At 40.7% G+C, this 23,875-nt stretch overlaps 1 protein-coding gene across 1 annotated transcript; it reads left to right on the top strand.

Annotated features, from left to right (window-relative positions):
- The first annotated feature begins 345 nt into the window (after window positions 1-345).
- Window positions 346-23,291, top strand: LOC118824470 (protein mono-ADP-ribosyltransferase PARP14-like). The gene is made up of 18 exons (XM_036594643.1): window positions 346-757; window positions 5,012-5,133; window positions 5,526-5,568; window positions 8,663-8,731; window positions 8,836-9,066; window positions 9,201-9,428; window positions 9,641-11,982; window positions 12,095-12,340; window positions 12,446-12,667; window positions 12,750-12,864; window positions 14,781-14,930; window positions 15,149-15,211; window positions 15,317-15,502; window positions 15,758-15,964; window positions 16,558-17,199; window positions 19,474-19,610; window positions 22,348-22,522; window positions 22,626-23,291. Exons 1-18 carry the CDS (start codon window positions 568-570, stop codon window positions 22,904-22,906), a joined length of 5,649 nt encoding a protein of 1,882 aa, XP_036450536.1. The 5' UTR covers window positions 346-567; the 3' UTR covers window positions 22,907-23,291.
- Window positions 23,292-23,875: the final 584 nt, after the last annotated feature.

A 23,875-nucleotide genomic window follows, 5' to 3' on the forward strand; every position in this document is an offset into this window, starting at 1 on the left:
ATTTAAATTTGAAATTTCAACGTTGATTCATTAGTTAACCATTTCACAACCATTAAATATTAACAGTTGTTTCAACAGTTTTTTCAACGTTGAAACAACAACTGGCATCATTTCAACCACATTTCAGCGTTGAAGGTCGGTCATGTGCAAGCTTGGGCCAGTGTACTTGGGCAAAGCGTCAGAACTCACACGGGCTGCCAGCAGGACCTGGGTCAAAAACTGGTCAGTGTTTCATGGCTAGTTGTGGCGTTCCGCGTTGTGCAATTCACATCCTTCACATCTTCTGTTGTGTTGTGGTTCCTGTAGAATTTTTGAAAAATGATTGGGGTTCCCCCTTAAGTAAAGTGTATGGTTCAGCTCCAGGCTCATTCCTGCTAAAATGAAACCAAAGTGAAACGGACCTGGAGCTCAGCGACGAGGCTGAACTTTGAATCCGTTCCAAACTTGCAATCCGTTCCAAACTTAGAATCCGTAATAGCTGCCGCAGTTCCCTTCGGTCTGCTGTACAGGCTGATCAGGGCTGAGCGGCTCCTCCACTGTGTTTCCCGCAGGACTGAGAGAGGAGAAATGGAGGAATATCTTCACCCCCTTGCTGTGGAGGCTATGGAGGGTCCCTGGCCCTCAGCCTCCACCAGGACCCTCACTGCCAAACTCCAGATTTACTTTCAGAGCAGGAAGAAGTCTCAGGGTGGAGACTGTGTGGTGAAGTTCCCCGAGGACAGCAGCGCCGCTACTGTTCTCTTCAGATCAGCTCAGAGTGAGTAGTCGATTAAAAATGAATGGTAGCATGTATTTCATACAGACGCTCAGCTGATTGCAACGCCAGTGTTTCCCTAAAGCTGAACTGAAGTTGGCTTCTTCTTTGAATTTTCCGTTCCACCTTAAGTGCTGCTGCAGAGACGCTGTTTTGCCGGTAGGCGGCACTGATGAGTCAGTTTCATTATGAATATATAATCATTGTGAAACAGCACTTTCCTTCTTAGAACACTTGCACTAAAAATATCATAAGCCTGTTTCACTCTTTGATCTGATGAAAGCTTTTCTCACTGCGCTATTTAAACAATAATAATAATAATAATAATAATAATAATAATAATAATCAGTGGTGGACGAAGTACACAAATCATGTACTTGAGTTAAAGTAGAGACACCCAAGGTAAAATATTACTCCAGTAAAAGTAGAAGTTCCTCCCTTTAGACCTCCACTTGAGTAAAAGTACAAAAGTATTTGCCTTCAAATGTACTTAAGTATCAAAAGTAAAAGTGCTAAAAGATTAATTATGGCTCTGATGTCCTATTATCATTTTTGTAACAAGACTCGCTTCATTAACTCATTTTAGGTGAAAATACTCCAGTGTCTCTCTTGGTAAACCAGTCTTTTAATAGAAGGTCATTAATTAGTGACGCTGATGTCTATTAAAATTATCATAAGCACAAAACACTGAAGGCAAACAGTTTCCATCAGGTAGAACTGAGTGGCTCTGAAATCACTTTTTACAAACAAGCAAAGTTTCAGTTTAAGATTTATTTACAACTTAGTTACGGTTTAAAAACTTTAAACTCAGATTCACAAATGAGTTTCCTTTACTAAACTGCATCTGTAGGTCTCTGTTCATAAACATAAACTAGCCAAAACTAATTTACTATAAAATGAAATGTGTTTGTATAAATTCAGAATAAAGACACGTCAGTCACAACTGCATATGAGTACATATTTCTATATTGTGGTCTATTTACACAAAGTTAGTTTAGTTCATCATTTATGTTGAATAGACTCTCAAAATTTTACGCTGCTGCACTGATGTTGAACCGTGTGCTGCACTGGGTCGGTATGACCAACAGGTCAAAACAAGCTCAGAACAAAGTGCACTCGGTGCCCTGATTGGTGTTCTTGCTTTGCGCTTCTTTCGTTTTGACATGTTATGTTTTTATGCACACATAAACCAAAAGGAACGACAGATTTCGCATAATGTAGTGGAGTAAAAAGTGAGATATTTGACTTTGAAATGTAGTGGAGTGAAAGTAAAAAGTCCCCCAAAATGGAAAAACTTCAGTAAAGTACAGATAAATGAAAAATACTTAACAGTAGTTACTTACAGTAACAAATCACCATTACCTAGTTACTGTCCACCACTGAATAATAATAAATTCAGTGGTCATACTCATTGTGTCATATTCATTGTATAAATAACAATAAAATCATATGTCTAAACTTAGGGAACTGTAGGATGTGCAACAAATAGTGAAATTTTATAATACAGCCAAACATAGCAGATGGTACCTTGATGTCAGAGTTAGTAACAGACTGTAGTGACTAAAATTCACTTTAACATGGAAAAATAGCACTTTATGAAGTATTATAACAGAGTGAAAAGTACCATGATATTGCATAAAGAGGCCTTGCTGTGCTATATGAGCTGTGTAGAGAGCACAGAATTAAGGCTTCAAACACGTTGACCCACTTGTTCCATAATAGCTCACCCTCTTATGACAGAACAGGACATGAAATATAACTTACTTTCAGACTTGTTCAAAGTTGTCCTCACCCTTAAAAGAACCATGATATATCATATAGAAAGGCCTTTATTGTACTATATTGACCTATGGACCAAATAAAGGGATAAAACACACTGGACTGCTAAAATTAATTTAAAAAAAATGGTATCTTGTCAAGTGAAATTATCTTAAATCTAGTCACTATATCAAACGTTTCCCATTTTTGATGGGATTTGTTTCTTGAAGGAATTGAAGAAATATTAAACATCTTTGGGAGCCCTCAGGTCATGAATTTTTCTGTGTCAAGTGTCCATGAAAAAAAAGGTTTGCAAACAAGATTTTTTTGGTCATAAGACAAGATAAAATAAAATAATCCTTTATTCCAGTTCCACAATGGAGGAACACACACACACTCACACACACACACACACACATATATATATATATATATATATATATATATATTGCCAAAAGTATTCATAAATGACAGAGTGGGGTCAGCGGATGCTGAGGTACATAGTGCACAGAGGTCGTCAATTTTCTGCGGAGTCAATCACTACAGACCTCCAAACTTCATGTGGCCTTCAGATTAGCTCAAGAGCAGCGTAGAGAGCTTCATGGAATGGGTTTCCATGGCCGAGCAGCTGCATCCAAGCCTTACATCACCAAGCGCAATGCAAAGCGTCGAATGCAGTGGTGTAAAGCGCCGCCACTGGACTCTAGAGCAGTGGAGACGTGTTCTCTGGAGAGACGAATCACGCTTCTCCGTCTGTCAATCCGTACAATAGTACTTGTCAGACTGCATTGTGCCTTGTGTAAAGTTTGGTGGAGGGGGATTATGGTGTGGGGCTGTGTTTCAGGAGTTGGGCTCGGCCCCTTAGTATCAGTGAAAAGAACTGTTAATGCTTCAGCAGAGATTTTGGACAATTTCATGCTCCCAACTTTGTGGGAACAGTTCGGGGACGGCCCCTTCCTGTTCCAACATGACTGCGCACCAGTGCACAAAGCAAAGTCCATAAAGACATGGATGAGCGAGTTTGGTGTGGAAGAACTTGACTGGCCTGCACAGAATCCTGGCCTCAACCCAACAGAACACCTTTGGGATGAATTAGAGCGGAGACTGTGAGCCAGGCCTTCTCGTCCAACATCAGTGTCTGACCTCACAAATGTGCTTCTGGAAGAATGGTCAAAAATTCCCATAAACTCTCCTAAACCTTGTGGAAAGCCTTCCCAGAAGAGCTTACGCTGTTATAGCTGCAAAGGGTGGGCTGACAACATCTTAAACCCTATGGATTGAGAATGGGATGTCATTCAAGTTCATATGCGTGTGAAGGCAGACGAGCGAATACTTTTAGCGATATATATATATATATATATATATATATATATATATATATATAGCTAATGAATTGTTCAAACGTGCTTTGGTTGCGGATGAATGAATTGTATCACATCAACATTACTGTCTTCCATTGGACTCACTTTTGTCAGTAATTTAGGGGTTAGGCTTTGGGGCAGACACAATAAAAAGCACCCCATAAATTAGTTAGTGTGTGTTGTGCTGGTCTGAGTGGATCAGACACAAGAGTGCTGCTGGAGTTTTTAATCACCTCAGTGTCACTGCTGGACTGAGAATAGTCCACCAACCAAAAATATCTAGCCAACAGTGTCCTGTGGGCAGTGTCCTGTGACCACTGATGAAGGACTAGAGGATGACCAACACAAACTGTGCAGCAGCAGATGAGCTATCGTCTCTGACTTTACATCTACAAGGTGGACTGACAAGGTAGGAGTGTCTAACAGAGTGAACAGTGAGTGGACACAGTGGTTAAAAACTCCAGCAGCACTGCTGTCTGATCCACTCGTACCAGCGCAACACACACTAACACACCACCACCACGTCAGTGTTACTGCAGTGCTGAGAATGATCCACCACCCAAATAGTACCTGCTCTGTGAGGGTCCATGGGGGTCCTGAACACTGAAGAACAGGGTAAAAGGGGGCTAACAAAGTATCAGAGAAACAGATGGACTACAGTCTGTAACTGTAGAACTAGTGCACCTATAGAGTAAGTGGAGCTGATAAAATGGATAATGAGTGTAGAAACAAGGTCATAATGTTATGCCAGATCGGTGTGTGTGTATGTGTGTGTATGTATATATGTATATATGTATATATATATATATATATATATATATATATACACACACACACACACACACCGATCTGGCATAACATTATGACCTTGTTTCTACACTCATTGTCCATTTATATCCATATATATATATACACGTGTATCGGTAGAATGGTTCATATAAAATAACGAAATATATTAATATTACAAGGGACTTTTGAATGCTAGAGTACAACAAATGTACTTATTTGAATCCAGTAAGTACTTTTTCAGACTTTAAGTGTAGCTGATGGTATCGTCACTTCGCATTCTTGTATTCTTGTTTGCAGTGACCTTGTATTTTATCTGGCCTTTATCACTGTCTGTCTGCTTTCGTTCCAGCTCGAGATCAGGTTCTCGCTAAAGGAGATCACTCCATAACTATTGAAAACAAGCTGGTGAAACTGAAGGTGTTCAAACCCGGTGATGAAGAGAAACAGAAGACAGAAGAGCCCAGCGCAGCAGTAAGTGGACAGAACTGTCCATATCTGTTTTACTATAAGAGGCCTGCCAGTGTGAAGGGAGTTCTTATCCTCATTACCAGAAGCCCTTTGTGGCATTTAGAACAACCATATTGAAAAATAATCAAGAATGAGCCCCCGAGTGTTCAGTTAGTGCTAGATGTGTATAACATGTTGATTTGTAATGGTAATCTGGGAGGCAGCAGGCTGTGGAGAGTGTCTGTGGGAGAGCGAGCCGATCTGCTCGAGGCGTCGAGTTACTGAAAGAGTACAAGTTGAGCCAGGATGGCCCTTGTTACTTTTAATACTGTGAATGCTGGGAGGAGTCCAGTTCTGTTTATAGCACTGCTAAAGCACAGGGACTTTTGAACAGGGTTTGTTGTGCTATCTTACAGGCTGCAACAGGAAGTGATGTGGAACCAACCTTTCAGAAAACAGGTGAGTGATTGTGCGCTTTGGTTTGTTTGTTTATGAATAAATAAATAAATAAATACATAAATAAATACATGAACGAAAAAATCATTACAAAAAAGTACTTTATTCTTGAACGCTCATACTCCCTCCCATAACCTTCTGTTGATTCTTAAAGGGGAAGTCCACAATTTCGGCATAATTAAAGGGAAATCTCACCGGTGTTTGAGATATAATCAGAGAGATTCAGAGTGGTTTGGTGTGAAATGGTTCAGATTCCTTTTCAGTGGTGGTGATAGGAACCAGGGGTCGCCATGACTACAACACAAATATAGACATTTTATTTACTATCCAGAACCACCAGTGAACCTACACGAGTCTTCTGAGATTCATATTGAATGTTCATGATGGGAAAATAGTCAAAGTTTTCTTTGGGGACTATTTTCCTTCACAACATCCTGCATGTATCCCTCCACCATGAATGAGGTTTAAAAAATGTGTTTTAGTCTTAAAACTATCATAAAACAATGTATCTGTATTCATAACCATTTCATGTAATAACTTTTTGTGAGGGAGCTTCTAGAGGTGGACGTCTGGTTCCTATCACCACCACTGTGAACCATTCTGGCTCTGTAAGTTTCTCTAGAATGGAGCGTTTCACACCAAACCACTCTGTACGACTCTCTTTACATCTTAACCGTTTAATTATGCCACCAAATTCTGAAAATTGGTGGAATTCCCCTTTAACACTACAGGCTACATATTATGGTTTTGTCATACAACACAAATATAATTCATAACCATTTCATGTAATAACTTTCTGTGAGGGAGCTTTTGGATGTCTGGTTCCTATCACCACCACTGTAAAGAATTCTGAATGACTTACATATTAATCATTTAATTCGGTGGAAGTTTTGCAGAATTCTCTTTCAAATGGTCAACATGTAAACAAAGTTCATTCAGATGGTTTGCTATGAAATGCTGGGTTCTAGAAAAACTTGAGTCAGAATTGTTCACAGTGGTGGTGATAGGAACCAGACGTCCACCTCTAAAAGCTCCCTCACAGAAAGTTACTACATGAAATGGTTATGAATTCACTGCCTGATGTCTGAGACACTGTTTTATGACAGCTTTCAGAAGGTTTTGGCCCCCCATTTTTTCACAATTTTATCACCATCAATATTCCATATAAATCTCAGAAGACATATATAGGCGCACTTGTCATTTTGAATAGTAAATAAAATGGCTATGTGGAAGTCTCTGTGGTCTCCAAACAGACGCAAGAAGTGACCTTAACCCGTGTCTTTTTCATTGGCTGTAGCTTGTTGCCGCACTCGCTGCCAGTCACAACTGGGTCACAACACTTTTCACACTTCAGGATTTGAACTCCCCAACAGGTCCAGATATTTATCCTGTAATATCTTTCGGGCGTCTGCGAGGCACTAGCGAGTCTGGAATGGTGTCTTTGAACAGTATACACATAGTAATGGAGAGCCAATTGCAAGTCCTGAATGAATGCTGATTTGCCTCTAAAATTATGTGGTGTGACTCAGCATAAACTGACCTACAGGCACAAACAGACAGGGAGTCAAACACATGCGAAAAGCAAAACCAATCAAAATCCCTTTTTTAGCTGAGGCAGGACATTTTCCCACTAAAAAATAGTACGATGACGGTTGTGAGAGCTGACAGGAAGGTGGGGCCCAAACTTAGAGTGAGGACGAAGACAAGGCAAGGACGGCTGGGAGAGGAGAACTGTGAGTGAGAGGGTGACAGCACGCGAATCTTGAACACTGCCACGGTATGCAAGTGATGGCGGGAGAAGGACGTCAGCCACCAGAGAGGGGATACCGCTGATGATGGTCACAAAAGGCATGAAGGCAGGATTCAATTCCCGAGCTCTGCCGGCCGAGCTGTGGAGCGAGGCGGTGACCGGGAGGTGGAGCAATGAACTCTCGTTCCCTCTTGGCTCAGGTGCTCACGCTGCCCTTAATGAGAGCCCTAAATGATGCTTTTAAAAAGAGCAGACAAGGAACAGAGAAAAGGGAGAGGGATGAGCAGCAGCAGCAGCGAGAGACTGAAGACTGGAGAGCTGAGGAGCTTGAGTGGGGAAAGGACAGAAAAGTCTAGTTTGAAGCCACTAAAAAGTGGCCAGCTTAGGTTTTGGGTATTTGGTTTGTTTTGTGTTGGTTCAAGTAAAACTGCTGCTGTGAACTCGAACCCTGCCTCCAGCGTCCTCGTTGAGACCAGGTTAGAACATGATGTGCTACAAAGAGATTTTGTGTTTGATAAAATTGCTTGCAGTTTTGTCGACAGGATGCCTGCCTCTTTATTGAAAGTGGGTTTTCCCCATGAACAGATGGAATGTTGAGCAGTACAAAATTCCCCATTTATTTTTCAACAAGTAGACCCTTCTCTGTCATAGTGTGAGGACTTTGGTGCAACCCATTGAAACTTCAGGTTCAAAAATACAGACACTGTATAGAAAAAAAGCTTATTAGGACATGTTGTCATTGGGACATTGGCTGTGTTTTTCAGGACCAGTAAATTTTGCCCCACCAGTTTTGTAGGTGTGCCGCCACTCCTGGATGCCAGTCAGTTGTAAGACTCTTTTTAGGTTAATGTACAGAGCACTGGACAGTCAGCAACAATTAGCAGCTAGGCAGCCATCCTATGATGTTATGTAAATGGAACCTTGATGTTTTTTGAATGAAAGAAACATTATAGCCCCTCACCCAACTATCTTGCGATAACGGAGACCTAGCTAACAAGCGGGAACTGCAAAAGGTAAACACAGTCTAGTGCTCTTATATTTGACAGCTGATTTTGCAAGCAATAGACTTAAACAAACTTCAAGACAATCTGAGGCTGTAATCCTGATTGTGTGATTAAAGTACCTGAATATCTGTATATATATAAGTCTCTTTAATCTAGAAAGTGTTGAAGAGATATGACTATACTGTTCCAGTGGGATTGTCCCAGCACAGTGTGTTGTCGGAATGGATTTTGCAGTTGTTTGAATGTATTGCATCATTTCCTTGTAGAATTAAACCAGTCATTCAAGCCGTTTTTCTTTTCTCTTGTGTTACACAAATAACATCAGTTTGTCTGAACTTTTCAGCTGTACAGAGAATTCTGGAAAGAACTGATCACAGTATATGCAGAGTGCCAGTCAGCGTTTATTCGTATTGTATGTATTTTCTTCTATTTTCTTCTTTTTCTATTATGATACCTGAGACATAGAAAAACATTTTGTCTGTGTTATTAAGCTATTACCACCTATATTGCCTCCAGTTAACACTGATGAGAGTCAGGCTGACCGCTCAACTAAGCCATCTCCCGGGGACAGTTTGGGAGACTCCCCACAGTCAGGTGCTGTAGTCCTGGAGAAACTGCCTGACAATGTTTCCAAAGAAGTCCTGGCACTTTTAGTGGAGAACATCAGCGATGCTTCCGAAGAGGATTATTTCCTGGAGACAATAAGAGAATCAAATGTTGCTGTGGTGACTTTTAATGACCCCAGTGGTAAGTCCTCAACTTGCAAGATCTAGATTAACTTGTAACTGCCATTTCTGAAATTGAGACAACCATTTGTGATGTGAAATGACATTGAAAAATAGCATCAGACTGTCAGTCTAAAGTGACTTTTCTTTTTGCAGTTGCTGAGAAGTTCCTTGTGGAGAGCAGGAGCAATAAAAAGGTCCAGCAGTATGGTCTAATGGGACGGGCTCTGGAAAAAAGTAGAAGTGTTAAGGTGGAACATTTGCCTGGTCAGACTTCTACAGACCTGCTAGAACTTTACTTCGAAAAGTGGGGTGGAGCAGTGAAGAACATCACCACGGTTCCAGAAGAACAGGCTGCCATTGTCACTTTTTGCAAGCAACAGGGTAAATCATGTGTTCCTTTAATTTTAGAGAGTAGCTGAAGGGATACCATGCTAGATACATGTAAGGCAAATTTGAGTACCATTGTGTTGTGTGGTCTTCGTGTTTCCATAGTTGGTTTAGGTATCAATTTGACATTGATGCTGTTAAAAAATGTTGAAAGTATGTTATTTGTACACTAAAGTGTGGAATAAATGTCTATCATCATTTTTCAGATGCAGAGAAAGTTCTGGGGAAAGATCTCAGTATTGGCAAGACAGCAGTCACTGTCTACCCATATTACATGTCTTTGGGTACCGCCTTGTATGGCAAAGACAGACCAACATGGACACTGCCCAAACCTTTCACAGAGAAGATCCATCCTGCTATCAGAGAATTCCTCCATAAGAAGGGGCTAATATTCTCCATCTGTAAGAAGATGAACTCATTGTTCTGCCAGGTGAACATGGACAAAGCTGAAGTCCAGCTCAGTCCTCTTCCCACACTGCTGAAACAGAAGGGTATAACCAAGAAATACATAGACGACTGGAGGCAAAACGCCACAGATGAGTTTAGAAACATACTCTCCAAATATGCTGTTTTTGAGTGTGCAGTGATCCCCTCTGTTTGGTCTACAATAGAGACAGACATTCGGTCAGCAGTGAAAGATAAAGCCTTCATGAAGATGCATGATGGAATCCTGACTCTGGCAGGAACGAAGCAACACATTAATCTGCTGAAGCCGATTTTGGAGAATGTTTTAAAGAAAGCATCAGATCAGATGCAAAGGGACCAGAAGAGTGTTGAAGAAAGCATGGAGATGTCCCCTTCCATAGTCTCTCTGCTTCTGCAGGAAGGACTTCAACACAATGCTTCAGCTAAATACCCAGAGCTCGAACTTGCGTACAAAAAAGACACCAATCAGTTAACATTGTGTGGCCTTTCTGTGGAAATTGTTGACATCAAAAATTGGATCCTTGAGAGGAGACTGAGACTGAAACAGAAGATTCTGAAAATGGACCCTTCATTATTGGAGTTCCTGAGATCAGTGGACTGTGAGGAGATGTCAGGAGATCTGTTTATAACCAAGGGAATCAGTGCAGTTTGCACAGTTGAAAATGGGGATGTTGTGTTGACTGGAAGCACAGACAGATCACTGACTGAGGCAGAGCAGAGACTTCAAATGGTACTTATGTCCAGTACCCTCTCTTTAGAGGATTTAAGTGTGCTTGAAAAGCCGGAATGGCGCTCTCTCAATGATCAACTGTGTGACACATACAACTTAGCCAGGAAAAAAACTGTGATTATAAAACCCTCAAATGACACAGTTGTAGTTACTGGCTTTCAGCAACCAGTCTTGGAGGTCAGCAGGAGCTTGGAGATATTCATCAACATGTACTCAAGAATCGAAGAGGTCCTTCGTGTCAAGTCATGCGCTGTGGTGAAGTTCATAAATGAGAAAAAGTCCCCAGTTTGGAAGAAACTTGAGGTGACAGTTCATTTTGAGCCCAAACGACCCTTGATCCGACTGTCTGGGGAGCGTGTTCACGTCCAACCAGCCATGGAGATCTTTCAGAAGATTGCAGACGCTCTCCATACGGATAGGCTGACGATTGAAAAAGCAGGTGCTAAAAAGTACTTCCAGGAGCAGGGAAGCATGTTCTTGATGATGATGAAGGAACATAGATTTGTGGTCGTTCTTGAGGAAAGTCACATGCTGGAAGAGGATGAAGATGATTATGATGACAATGACAGGGTGGAAGATTTTGGACAGTTGTCCTGTGAGGTCCAGTTCCCTGGTGGGGTCATCATCACGGTCAGAAAGGCTGATATCTGTCAGTTTAAAGTAGATGCTGTGGTCAATGCTGCCAATGAGGACTTGAAGCACATTGGTGGTGTGGCTTTGGCACTTCTGAAAGCTGCTGGACCAAGTTTACAAGAATGGAGTGACACATATGTAGTTGCACATGGACGAGTGCCACCTGGAAAGGCTGTCACTACTGGAGCAGGTCGTCTTCCATGCAAATGCGTGGTGCATGCTGTGGGTCCCCACTACACACATTCAGACAAGTTAATTGCAGTGAAGCAGCTGAGACAGGCTGTGAGGGAGAGTCTGAACCAAGCAGAGAGTAACAAGTGCTCCTCCATTGCGGTCCCGGCTATCAGCTCAGGAATATTTGGCTTTCCTCTTGAACTCTGCACTGAAACGATTGCCAAGGAACTGCATGCTTACATCAAAGATCAGAAGCATCAAGGTGGCATGAACATGTTAAGACAGATTCATCTGGTGGACCTCAATGCCAACACTGTGAATGCCATGGCTCAGGCAGTTAAGAAGGAATTTGCAGCCTTCAGCCCCAAAGTGGCCCAAAGTGGGCCAAGGAGTAATGAACCACATGGTTATGGAAGAAATGAATCTGTGGAGTTCGACATTCAAGGACAGACATGGGAACAGAACTCAAGCCAACCGACCAGATCACAGTATGATGACTTCAACCGATCAGGGTCCCTTGAAACTCAGTCCACACAAGAGGGACTCAGAATCATTCTGAAGCAAGGGAATATCCAAGATGCACTTGTAAGTGAACATTAGAGCAAATATCATAACCTTTTAATGCAAAACAACCAGCATATACAGTATATACTCTACAACAGGCGTTAACAGTTATCTTTACTATTTACCTTTGCAGTCTGATGTGATTGTCAACACTATCTCAGGAGACGTGGACCTCAGCAAAGGTGCTGTCTCCAATGCGCTCCTGCAGGCTGCTGGTTCTCAACTCCAGGCAGAAGCTAGGTCTAATCTGGCTGCAAGTGGATATTCTAATCTAAGTTATGGAGACATGGTGGTTACCAGTGGCTATAAGCTAAATTGTCAAAGGGTCTTCCATACTGTTTGTCCATCATGGAAAGGAGGAGCTGGTTCAGAGGATGAGGTGATTTTGAGAGCTTTGTGACCATCCTGATACTGTACACTCAGATAAAGTAGCCAATGTATTTATTTTCGGGCTAATAAAAAATATGCATTTTAATCCCAACAGGTGCTAAAACAGATCATTAGAGATTGCCTAAAAAAGGTAGAACATCAAAAAATGGCTTCGATTTCTTTCCCGGCCATTGGAACCGGGATCCTTGGCTTTCCCAAAGATCTGGTGTCCAGGATTGTGCTGAGAGAAATTCACAACTTTAGTGCCAATGTCCAGCCTCAATATCTTAAAGTAGTGACTGTGATTGTGCACCCTTCAGACAACGAGACTGTACAGGTAGTAGAAAAAACCCTGACAGCTCTTTACAACTTACTGGGGATGCTTCTGGCTTGTAATAATTTTTGTTTTTGCCCGTTAGAGTTTCATAAAGAGCTTCAGAGGTGGGAGGCCAGGTCCCATCACAAAAGGAGCGCATGCTATTCCTCAACAGTCACCTAAAAAATCACCCATTGCCAGACCCTCACAGTCTCCTGGTGAGTCTGTCATGCCATCTTTACTGTCCATCTTATCTTTACTCAAAGCATTCATTGGTGAAATGTAATAATACACAATTTGCCCTTTAGCTCAAATGTAGTCAGCCATGTTTGCCAGAAGTGTACTGTTTTGTTTTTACGATGAGAGTATGAAACAACTAACAGAAGCTAATGAAAGTGTGTACCACATCAGTAGACCATTGTCACACTTCCGTGTTCATTAATGCAGAAAAGCAATTGAATGGCTTCCGGTTGCAATGTAAATAATGGTTGATATTGCCAGAAATCATTGTTGCAGTCCTAAATGCACCAATAATTCAACCAAACAGTCTCACCTGAACTTCCACTCGATCAAGTTTAACTTCAGCTGAAAAGCTCCACTCGTCATGTGTCACTTTTAATGAGGTAACCGATCAAAAAAGAGAGTGAAAGTGAACTGGAGAGCTCATTTATTCACTGGTGCATTTACAGTCCCGGAGATGGTCATCACAGAAGTTTGCAGACTCCTCAGCACTATAGGTCAGTTATTAGTTTACAGTAATGGAGAAATACAACATCGTGTCTCTGTGCTGGTTGTTGTGTTCAGGGCACTTGCTAATGTTGCTAATGTTTACGTGGGCTGAGTAGGAAGAATTAAATCTGGTGGACTTCAAAATGAAGCACAATGAGTGCAGACCTGTTTAGGGACATGTGATGTGGTGTTGAACATTAAGATCCACTCTGCCCCTTCTCTGCTTTGCTTGTCTGAGTCAAATTCCTCACGGTTCAGACGTGGATTTTGTGTGGGATATGTTAAGCCGTCGGATGCTGCTCTGTCATGGAGATGTGGTCTGCCGCAGCGTACTCCGTTCATCGGGCTGAGACACGGAACTCCGCACAGCAGGGTTATACAAAGTTCAAACAGTTTTAAATTTTGCGTGACATGCTTTAGCTACGTCAAACTAGCATTTCCACCCATGTTGGAGGAACTAACAGACATGCCAACTGCTGTACTAATAACTGCACCATGAGGTCGAAAGAAGATTTTTGAGGGAGACTAAAAACTGACGACCCTTCATCGCCGCTTTGTTCGATAACGCTACTATTTACAGTTGGATGTGACGACGCAGTGACTATGAAAAAGGTTTATTAGCACAGTGCAAACTACATGCCTAAATCATCACACACTCACATCAAACCTTGTGTTGTTCAGCAAACTCAGTTAAACTTGGTTATGTGGATTCTGTGTTGAGCTGCTAGTGAGCAATGATGGACAAAATAGATAGGGTAAGAGACTGTAAGACATAATTACATCAAAATATATTTCATCAATGTTATAGTTCAACTGAGGGAGCTCCAAAACAGGTGGAAATTGCAAGTGACAAATTAGCTTTTTAGAGCTAGTAATAAATAATAAACTTCAGACACCAAACATGTCCTGGTAGATTGACTACATTTGGGGTGAGGATGAAATTGTGTAACTTTTTTGTGATACGAGGCTCCCGAGTGGCGCAACCGTCTAAGTGTTGGCCCTATCATCAGGAGATCGCGAGTTCGATCCCTGGTGATACTACAGCCATCCGTAGCTGGGAGTTCGAGAGAGCACAATTGGCCTCGCTCTCTCTGGGTGGGTAGGATGGCCCCTCCTTCTCCCCCCATCACTCAGCGCGATGCTAGTCAGGCGCTTTCCTCCGAGCACGTTCGGCTGTCCAGTGACGTTGCGTGAGCGGCAGTTCGAAAAGAAGCGGTGGCGCTTCACAGGTCTCGGAGGAAGCCTGTGTTAGCCTTCACCCTCCTAGCGTTGATTACATCGTGTGATTGGGGGAGTCCTAACTAGTGGGTGGAATTGGAGACGACTAAATTGGGGAGAAAAAAAAAAAAAAGAAAATCTACAATGGGCAAGTCAAAGTTTGATATATCATGATGTGATACACCAGGACTTTTTGGAGTGGTTTCCACTCCGACTCTTGGAGTGCACTCAGTTCAGGTGGGACATGTGACCCTCGAGGTGTCGTCAGGTGACATCACCAAAGAGAGAAGTGATGCCATCGTTAACTCCTCCAATCAATCGTTTTCTTTGAAAGCAGGTAAAACCATGGTACAGTATAGAATGTTTTACTTTAATGTGACACCAGACCTTATGTGTTCTGACTTGTATTTTACGACTCTTCTGCAGATACAGATGTACATACTTAACAGTGTTGTCGCACATTGTCAAGAATGTTTGCCAAAATACCTTGGATTTTTTTTTTAATATTTTCACTTTTGTGTTTAACTTCTTTTGTGTAATCCTGGTCTAATCCAGGAGTCTCCAAGGCCATTTTAGATGCTGCTGGATTAGCAGTGGAACTGGAGTGTGCACAGATTGGTCTGTAAAGCCTTTATGTTTCTTATTAAATTCCTTTTTTTAAACCTATGTCAGCCTTTAAAATTATGAACATTTTTGTTATTGTTTTCATTCATATTTTCACAGTGAATGCACCAAGTTTTCAACAGAAGGAAATGATTCTGACCTCTGGAGGTCAGCTCCCATGCAGACACATAATCCACATCGTAGGCAGAAACACTCCTGCAGCCATCAAGGATGCTGTTTACTCTGTTTTAAAGTTGTGTGAGGCTCAGAAGTTCTCCTCTGTTGCCTTTCCAGCTCTTGGCACAGGTACAGCACAGCATGATCACAGTCACTACTTTAAGATATTGAGCCTGGACATTGGCACTAAAGTTGTGAATTTCTCTCAGCACAATGCTGGACACCAGGTCTTTGGGAAAGCCAAGGATCCTGGTTCCAATGGCCGGGAAAGAAATCGAAGCCATTTTCTGATGTTCTGCCTCTTTTAGGCAATCTCTATATAAGTATAGCTATGGTTGCTATAAAAGTCATTGGTAATTGATAATGGTAATGTTCAATGATCAGGCCAAGGTGGTGCAAGTCCTTCTGCTGTTGCTGATGCCATGATTGACGCTGTAATCGACTTTGTGAAGAAGAAAAAAGAGTCGCACTTACAGAGTGTGAAGTTCCTGATATTCCAGACAACAATGATGTCAGATTTCCACCAGAGCATGCTGAGGAGGCAGCAGGAGGGCGTGGAGGAGGACACCACTGTGTTGGACTGGTTGAAAGGTGGGTAGATAAATTTAGTGAATAGAAAATTCCCGACAGTAAGAATTGTGGAGCTATTTTAATCCGGTATGAATCTGCAGTGTATGTAGTTTATACAGTCTGACGGTAATAATTGTGGAGTGATTTTAATCCAGTATGAATCTGCAGTGTGTGTAGTTTTACAGTCTGACAGTAATAATTGTGGAGTGATTTTAATCCAGTATGAATCTGCAGTGTGTGTAGTTTTACAGTCTGACAGTAATAATTGTGGAGTGATTTTAATCCAGTATGAATCTGCAGTGTGTGTAGTTTTACAGTCTGACAGTAATAATTGTGGAGTGATTTTAATCCAGTATGAATCTGCAGTAATAATTGTGGAGCGAACAGCCTTCTTTAATTGCCTGAACCTGAAGCTCCCTCAGTAACAGTAGTCCTTTTCCAGTCTGTCTCCCATACCCATCAGCCAGTACAATTCCTTACAAATGACCTTACGTTAAAATGAATCCAGCCCTATTTGTGATCATGGCTGTAAAATATAAAAGTATAAATAAACCTGTAAACGTAACTAACTTGTCCTGTTTTCTTTTTTATTTTATCCGACACTGGGAAAAAAGAAAAATTTGGCTCTATGGCCAGCTACATTACGGGCAACAGTCCAGAAGCCAGTCGACAATTCCGTTCTGAACATGAGGACTTTGTGATGGTGGGTGAGGAGTTTGAGCCGGCGGTCTTTCAGCTGTGTGCAGAGAGTCAGCAGGACCTGAATGAAGCCAGAGAACTGATCAACAGCTTCATCGTCAGAGAGCACACGAGTTCATCCGTTTGGGACTCCGCCATCAACAGTTTCACCAGAAAGGACGCAGAGATGCTGACTAACCTGCAGAGGGAGCTCACGGTCAGCATTCAGCTTGATAAGAATGGTCCAGAGCCGGTCATCACCGTGGAGGGCCTGACCCGAGACGTGGTCAAGGCAGAGAGCGCCATCCGGGACATGATCCGCAAAGTGGAGAGGAACGAAGCCCGAAAACGTGACGCCTTCATGATCAGCAGCTTGGTAGAGTGGCAGTATCTGGACAGGACAAATAATCTCGTACCCTTTGATATTTACACTAACTATGACCTGGAGGAGGCCTATGGGAAAAAACAACCTCGCATAAAGATCAAGGTCAACAACGAGGAGCTTGACGTTGATTTAACCCAAAGAGTGGCTTATTTAAGAAACAGAAGGATTGAATTGAAGAGGGTTGACCAGAAAGGTAAGAGGCTTCAAATGGTTTATGAAACCTTCAGCTATAACCTTGCATTTCAGCTTATATGCTCTATTATATTGCACATCTATATTACTCCTGCAGTGTACTGTCGGGCCCCAAAGGCTGTCCCCTCCAACCCCAGGCCTCCAACATAATATTATGAATAAAAAAGAAATCTTTTAAAACCAGCTAAACACTTTCACTAATAACTGTTTTAAGTCAAAAGTTCTCAAAATATGTCAAAAAGGAAAGAGTCTTCAGACGCTGAGTTTGTGGAAGAGGGAAAAAGGCTTCTTCTTTATTTCAGCATCAGGTGGTTCACGGTCTCGAGACCCAACTGCGCAAATACAGTGTTCCAAACAACAGTTTATACCATTTATCTGGGATAATCTGATATGCCCCTGCCTTCTCAAATTTTAATATTAGCTCATTCTATAATAGGTGCATCTTTTTGTCCATCAGTTTGGCCATTGCATGATGACCTCACTCCTAAAAACTGGTTTCAACAGGTTTTTACCAGCCTGCTCTACCTTTCAAGGTCACCTTGCACCTCTTCACTGGGTCAGTAGGTACCCACAGGCCTGTCTGTGAACCCAGGGGCTTCGTAGTGTCCAGAATCTCCTGTGCAGACAGACTAAGACCTACACTTTGTGAGAGAATCAATATTCTCTGTTAGCCAATACTACCTATTTGGTTATTGATTACAATATCTAATCTATTTGATTACTGAATAATCTCTGTCATTACACCCTTAAAAATAAATGTGCCATTGTACAGAGAACTCGAAAAGACATGGGTGAAAAAGAAACTTCCTTTTCTCAAATTTATCATCTTGGGATTATTATCTCAAGATAATGTTCTGGAAGTGCTCTTTTTTTGACATGCAGCATATTCCCTAAACACTTGGCATGCATCCACCTGTAGCCATTAACCCCTACATGGCCCAATATTTTAATACACACTTCTATAACCTAAGAATAGCTCAGCTAGTTTGCACTGAAGTCCCTGTAGTTACTGAATATTAAGCCTTAGTATTAGCCTGTGATGAGCCTGGGATATTGAGGGGTTAATATTTTTTTTTCAAGAGCTGTAGCTGCTCTTGAATGAAAAACAATATCTCGTATATATTTGTGTAACCCTTCATATGAAACAGTCTGTTGAGTTTTAAAATACGTTTCAAATGGGGCTCAGATACAATATAATGATGGCTGTTGGCAAGAATTGAAACAATGTCTTTGTATTTGAGACCAAGGTGCTATATAGTGGTCAGTTTCCATTAGAACAGTTCCAGTCAAGGAAACAACTGAAAACTGAACAATGGGCCTGGGAAGTGGAATACTGTCTGAATGGCGTATTGGGGCCATCTACAGGGCAGAGTGTGTAATGCACTTAGGTTTTCCCTACATTTCTTGACATAATTATTTTGAGAAAATTATCCCAAGAAAAGTATCTCAAGATTATGATCGAGATAATTAATTTCAGTAAAAGAAAAACAAACAAACAAACAAAAATCTCAGGTTATTTCTTAACCTCTTAATCTACAGGGTATATTTTGGTTTGTCCATCTGAATTTATGTGACCAAATCGTAAGGCAAATTATTCAGTAACTGTGTGAAATAAATGTACATTTTTATTTTATTTATTTATTTTTTTATTTGTAAAAGTTCCCCTCAAATGAACTTTTCACACACTTTTCTCAAATGAGAAGGTGTGTTTTATGATCTACGCATATTGCTATATGCTTACAATTTACTGCTGAAAGCCAAAAATCTTAGATGCTCTTTGTATTTTTTTCTAAAAATAATTTGTACAGAGCATATCACTGAAGAGACGCCATCTGTTTATAGTTTATAGCCCAGATTTGTGGAAAAATGAGGCGACTTTCAAAAAAAAAATGTGAGTTCAGCTTCTTTTATTATAAGAGTTTAAAATGACATCACCCATCTATTTGACTGGAGAGAAGACAGTTACAGCTCTCATACGACCCCCACCTTTAGAATGTAGCTTATGAAATATGAAAGTTATGAAGAATATGAAGAAGTGCATTTTGGAACCACCGGTGGTCTCAAGGAATTGAAGAGGAGTTCTTTTTACCTTGAACAATGCCATAGAAGAACCTCTTTTGTTTTCCTGAAGAAGTGTTCTTTAAACTTTTTTGATTAAAGCAGTTCTTCTTAGAAATTGCTTCAAATAACCTTTTTTTGCCACCTTTATTTTAAGAGTGTATTTCAGTTGATCTACACATTCACTGGTGTGTCTTTGATTTTTTTTTCTCCTCAGTGGCTCTGCCCAGGCACTGGGAGAAAATGAAAGACGGCGAGTTCGTTAAGCGGGTCCAAATTCAACAAGGCAGCCCAGAATACACGAATGTGGAGAATGAGTTCAGGACAACTGGGCTGGCCAATAAAATTCTTAACGTAAGATTACTAAAAAAGGCCACTCTATGCATGTATTTTACCCTTGATATAAATCTCTCATACAGCAGCTTAATGTTTTTTTTTATTTAATGTTGTTATGAAATGCAGCACTTTTGTAAACTAGAGCCAAACGACACTCACAGCTCAGCCCCAGTAGTTATCTAAGTGTTGTTTTGGCTAGCTAGTGATGTAGCTAGCTAAATTTATAGCTAACAAAGCTACAGATAACAAACAGGCCAGGATAGACTACAATAGCACAGCTAACGTTATTTTGCTAGCTAATATTAGCTTGCTAGCTTATGTTATCACACCATTCACTCTTGTTTCAGTCCTGTTTCTTTCTACATGCTTTATTTCCACTGCATTCTTCATTTTTTAAGCAGTTTTGTAGTGTAAGGTCAAATTCATCACCTTTGGACTGTGACTGCTGATTATAGAGCCCAGAACCAGTGGTGTAACCAAAGGTCTGGGTGCAGCTGGGAACCTAGGAAGTATTATTTTCAAGAGATATTGCTATAGTGAGGCCACTAGCCTATGTCACTGTAGCTTCTATAACTCAAAAAACAAATATATATATATTTTTTGAACAACATACGATTCTGACCTTGTGTTATAGTGTAGTGGGAGGAGGGTGCAAAATTAGGGGTCCTCCTAATTAACCTCTTAGACCCCCAGAATGGTCCCTGAAAATTATGATGTCCATTAGGGGAAAAATGAGGTCAAGGTCATTGTTAGCTGCTTCACCCACAACCAGCTTCTGTCTTTGGTGTTCTTAACTAAATAGAAGACTGGCTCACCCAGTTGGTCCATAGCCTAGCAACTGCAACTATGCCTGGATACCTCTGAAAAACTTTACAATGTGCAAAATATTTGCAAAACTCACCCAGTTTCCCAAGAGTTTGTTGGAAAGACTGAATCGTTACTCATTTCTCAAAATGAAGACGAGAAGAGGAGATGAGGAAGACCTCAGTTAATGTGAGGAAGAGCGCATTGGCACCGCTATATCGAGTGAGTTAGCAGCCAGCCAACATGAGACGTGGGACTAACATGGGACTATTTCACACACTGGGTGGGAAGCCATGATTTCTGCTAAGACACTACCTTAGCAACTGCCTTATTACCATAACAACTGAAAGTTCCACCTTTTAAAGGACTTGGAGTGTATCAGGGTCAACTGTTTACCTAGCTTGCTAGCTAGCACAGCTCTGCTAAGTTTCCACAATTTGGACAATCAGTGGAGCAGAGTGACGCTGTGTTTACATGTTTACAAGGCTGGTGATGATCAAAATAGCGCTTTGCTAGCCACTTCTTTGGTAACACTTGCTATGAATGTCACCTTTGTAAGCATCTATAAACATATTCATAACATGTTATAATGCATTTATACGGCATTATAAACATGGTTATAAATATATATAAAAAGGAATTACACTGAATTACGCTTCATAGCCATGTTCATTATACATTATGAATTGTTAATATAATGCATTATAAATAGTGTTAATAGCATGTTATACTGTCAGTGCCAAAGAAGTCAGTCCCAGCTTGGAGAGCGTAAAGTAAAGACAAATACAAAGCTTATTTACACCCTGAGATTTCCAGTATTTTATTTCTCAGTGCTGGTGCTGTTAGGGCTGTATCTACGTGGCTTCAGTCCTGAATATTCAGATGCTCCAAACAGGCTGTCCAGCCTAGAATTACTGCTACAATGTGCTTTTTTACCCAGAGCTCTCACTTTAAACACTATATTACATCACAGCAAACCAAGTACCCACAAGCCCCTCCCCTGAACCCCCTCTGACATCACACTGAGGGTGAAGTCACTGTGAAGTGACGGCCTGGAGAGGGAGAGATGAGAAAGTAAAGTGCTGTAATTGTAATTTGTTCCCTCACTGGTTCTAACGTCAAGCACTAGAACCCTTCACTCTGTAAAACAACTACACTACAGTGATGCTAATTTCTGCTAGCATTCTATTGGATATGCAGTGTTAAGTTAGTGCCAAGCTAACAGTGGTGTACATTGCCTTTCCCACATTGGGTAAAACACTGATGGCAGCTCTAGTTTAAACTCTGACATTTGAAGCCTGTAATGTGCTTTACTGTGAATGTTTTAGTGTTTCAGTAAATCCTTCAGTAAATACTTCAACTTGAAGCCTCACTCTGAACACTGGAGGAGGCTTTAGTACAGTACGCTTCACTTTACTTATGAGCTCTTATAATTTGTTATGAACAGTACTTATAATGTATTATGTTAACAATTCATAATGCATAATAAACATGGCTATAACGTATGATGCATTTTTATAAATATTTATAGCCATGTTTATAATGCCTTATGAATGAATTATAACATGTTATGAATGTGTTTATAGATGCTTAGATTTAGCTTAAATTGGATAAAAGGCATGAAGAGGCAACAGCTCAGCACCTTTGGATTCCCCCTGTATTATAAGATCACAAGAAAAATTACATTTGATTACATTTTCATGAGCATGTTTTTTTTTTATGAGCAGTTAGAAATCTCGAGGGCTGGCTTTCAAGTGAGGCCTCCTCCTCCTCCCTGTAACTACACCCCTTACTAGGGTGGTCACAGTTTTATGTTTTTTAGAACATCAGTTTTAGTGGCAGTCTGGACTAAGGTTTCACAAACCATTGATTGAACGACTGACTGAGCATCACGTAGAACAACACAAAGCTGATGAAATTCAGACTTTTTTGTATTGTGTGATATTCTTAGATCGAGAGGGTCCAGAACAGCACTCTGTGGAGGAACTACATGATCCAGAAGAAGCATTTTGAAGAAAAGAACAGGCACAGGAACAATGAGAAGAGGCTGTTCCACGGCACCGGCGCTCAGAACATAGACAAGATCGACCACCGGGGCTTCAATAGGAGCTATGCTGGCACACATGGTATAACACAGCAATAATATCATCATCCACACATTTGTCAGAGTTTGTTAATGTAAATATGTTTCTGCAATATATCATTTGTCTTCTCTTGTTTTGTCTGAAGGTGCCATGTATGGGAATGGCGTGTATTTTGCTGTTGACCCAAGTTACTCAGCCCAAGGATACTCCCAGCCTGACCAGCAAGGTCATAAGCGCATGTATCTGGCCAGAGTGTTGGTCGGTGACTACACCACAGGAAAGGGTGGTCTAATTTCTCCCCCAGCCAAGAGCTCTACAGCCACAGATTTGTATGACAGCGTCACTGATAATCAACAAACCCCGAAGATGTTTGTGATCTTCCATGACGTGCAGGCGTATCCGGAATACCTGATCACCTTTCAGTAGGATATTTTTAATCAGCAGTTGTGGACTGATTATGATTATCCATATTTCAATTTTCTGTTATGTTACTCACTCTTATGGATTATGTTTAATTAGTTGCTGTAATGAATAGAGCTATTAGGTGTGGGTGCATTTCAATAGATCAGTAAATATTAATAAATAATGGTACAAATACATTTAAAATATTTCACTAATAAAATATTTTTCTAATGTTTATAAATTATGACCTACTATGTTTATGGTGCAATATTGTGTGCTACAGATTGCAATGGTTATTAATGCAGAAAAATTGCAATATTATATGCAATATTCATGACTGACATCAAGTTATTCCTCCTTATGTCACTGCATCCTTGAAAAAATAAACAGGTTATTATAGATCTATGTTTTTTCATAGTGAAATATGTCTGTTTAGAGCTCCAGTGGACCGTCCAGGCAGGCTCTTGTTGGCCTTCAATAATATTCACATTTCCAATGTTCCAAAATAACAGAAAATACAGTTCAACTGTCAGTGTTTACTCACGTAGATATCGCTGCTGTCAGAACAAAACCTTGTATCTCCAAAATGGTAACTTTACAGGAGAAAGAAAAAACCTACTTTACTTTTAATGTAAATCAATGGAACCAGAATTTGTTCCAAATAATTTTGGGCCATTTCTTTTGGGCAGTTCATCGTGAAATTTATACACAATGTGAAGGGCAGTGGGCATTTTCAAAGTATGTGAAAAACTGAAAAACGACAAAAATGGAGATACGAGGTTTTGTTCTGACAGCAGCGATATGCTAAATTTACAAAACAACTACACTAAAGCACATTATAACTGATTTACGACAATATACTGTAATGCTAAACCAGGAAACTATTAATTCTAGAGAGAGGAGAGATGTTGCATTCCAGTTAGGGCTGGGCGATATGGCCAAAAATGTTATCATGCAAAAAAATTTCATATCAGTCGATATCAAAACATATCA

The sequence above is a fragment of the Colossoma macropomum genome, unplaced genomic scaffold, assembly GCF_904425465.1.
Source record: "Colossoma macropomum unplaced genomic scaffold, Colossoma_macropomum, whole genome shotgun sequence".
NCBI classification, from domain to species: domain Eukaryota; kingdom Metazoa; phylum Chordata; class Actinopteri; order Characiformes; family Serrasalmidae; genus Colossoma; species Colossoma macropomum.

What these genes read in the sequence shown, in the direction of transcription:
- LOC118824470 (XM_036594643.1), top strand. Translation starts at nt 568, where the DNA reads ATGGAGGAATATCTTCACCCCCTTGCTGTGGAGGCTATGGAGGGTCCC. An exon ending in ATCGTTTTCTTTGAAAGCAG is followed by an intron (nt 14,931 to 15,148) that starts GTAAAACCATGG and finishes GGTCTAATCCAG; the next exon opens with GAGTCTCCAAGGCCATTTTA. An exon ending in GAAGAGGGTTGACCAGAAAG is followed by an intron (nt 17,200 to 19,473) that starts GTAAGAGGCTTC and finishes TTTTCTCCTCAG; the next exon opens with TGGCTCTGCCCAGGCACTGG.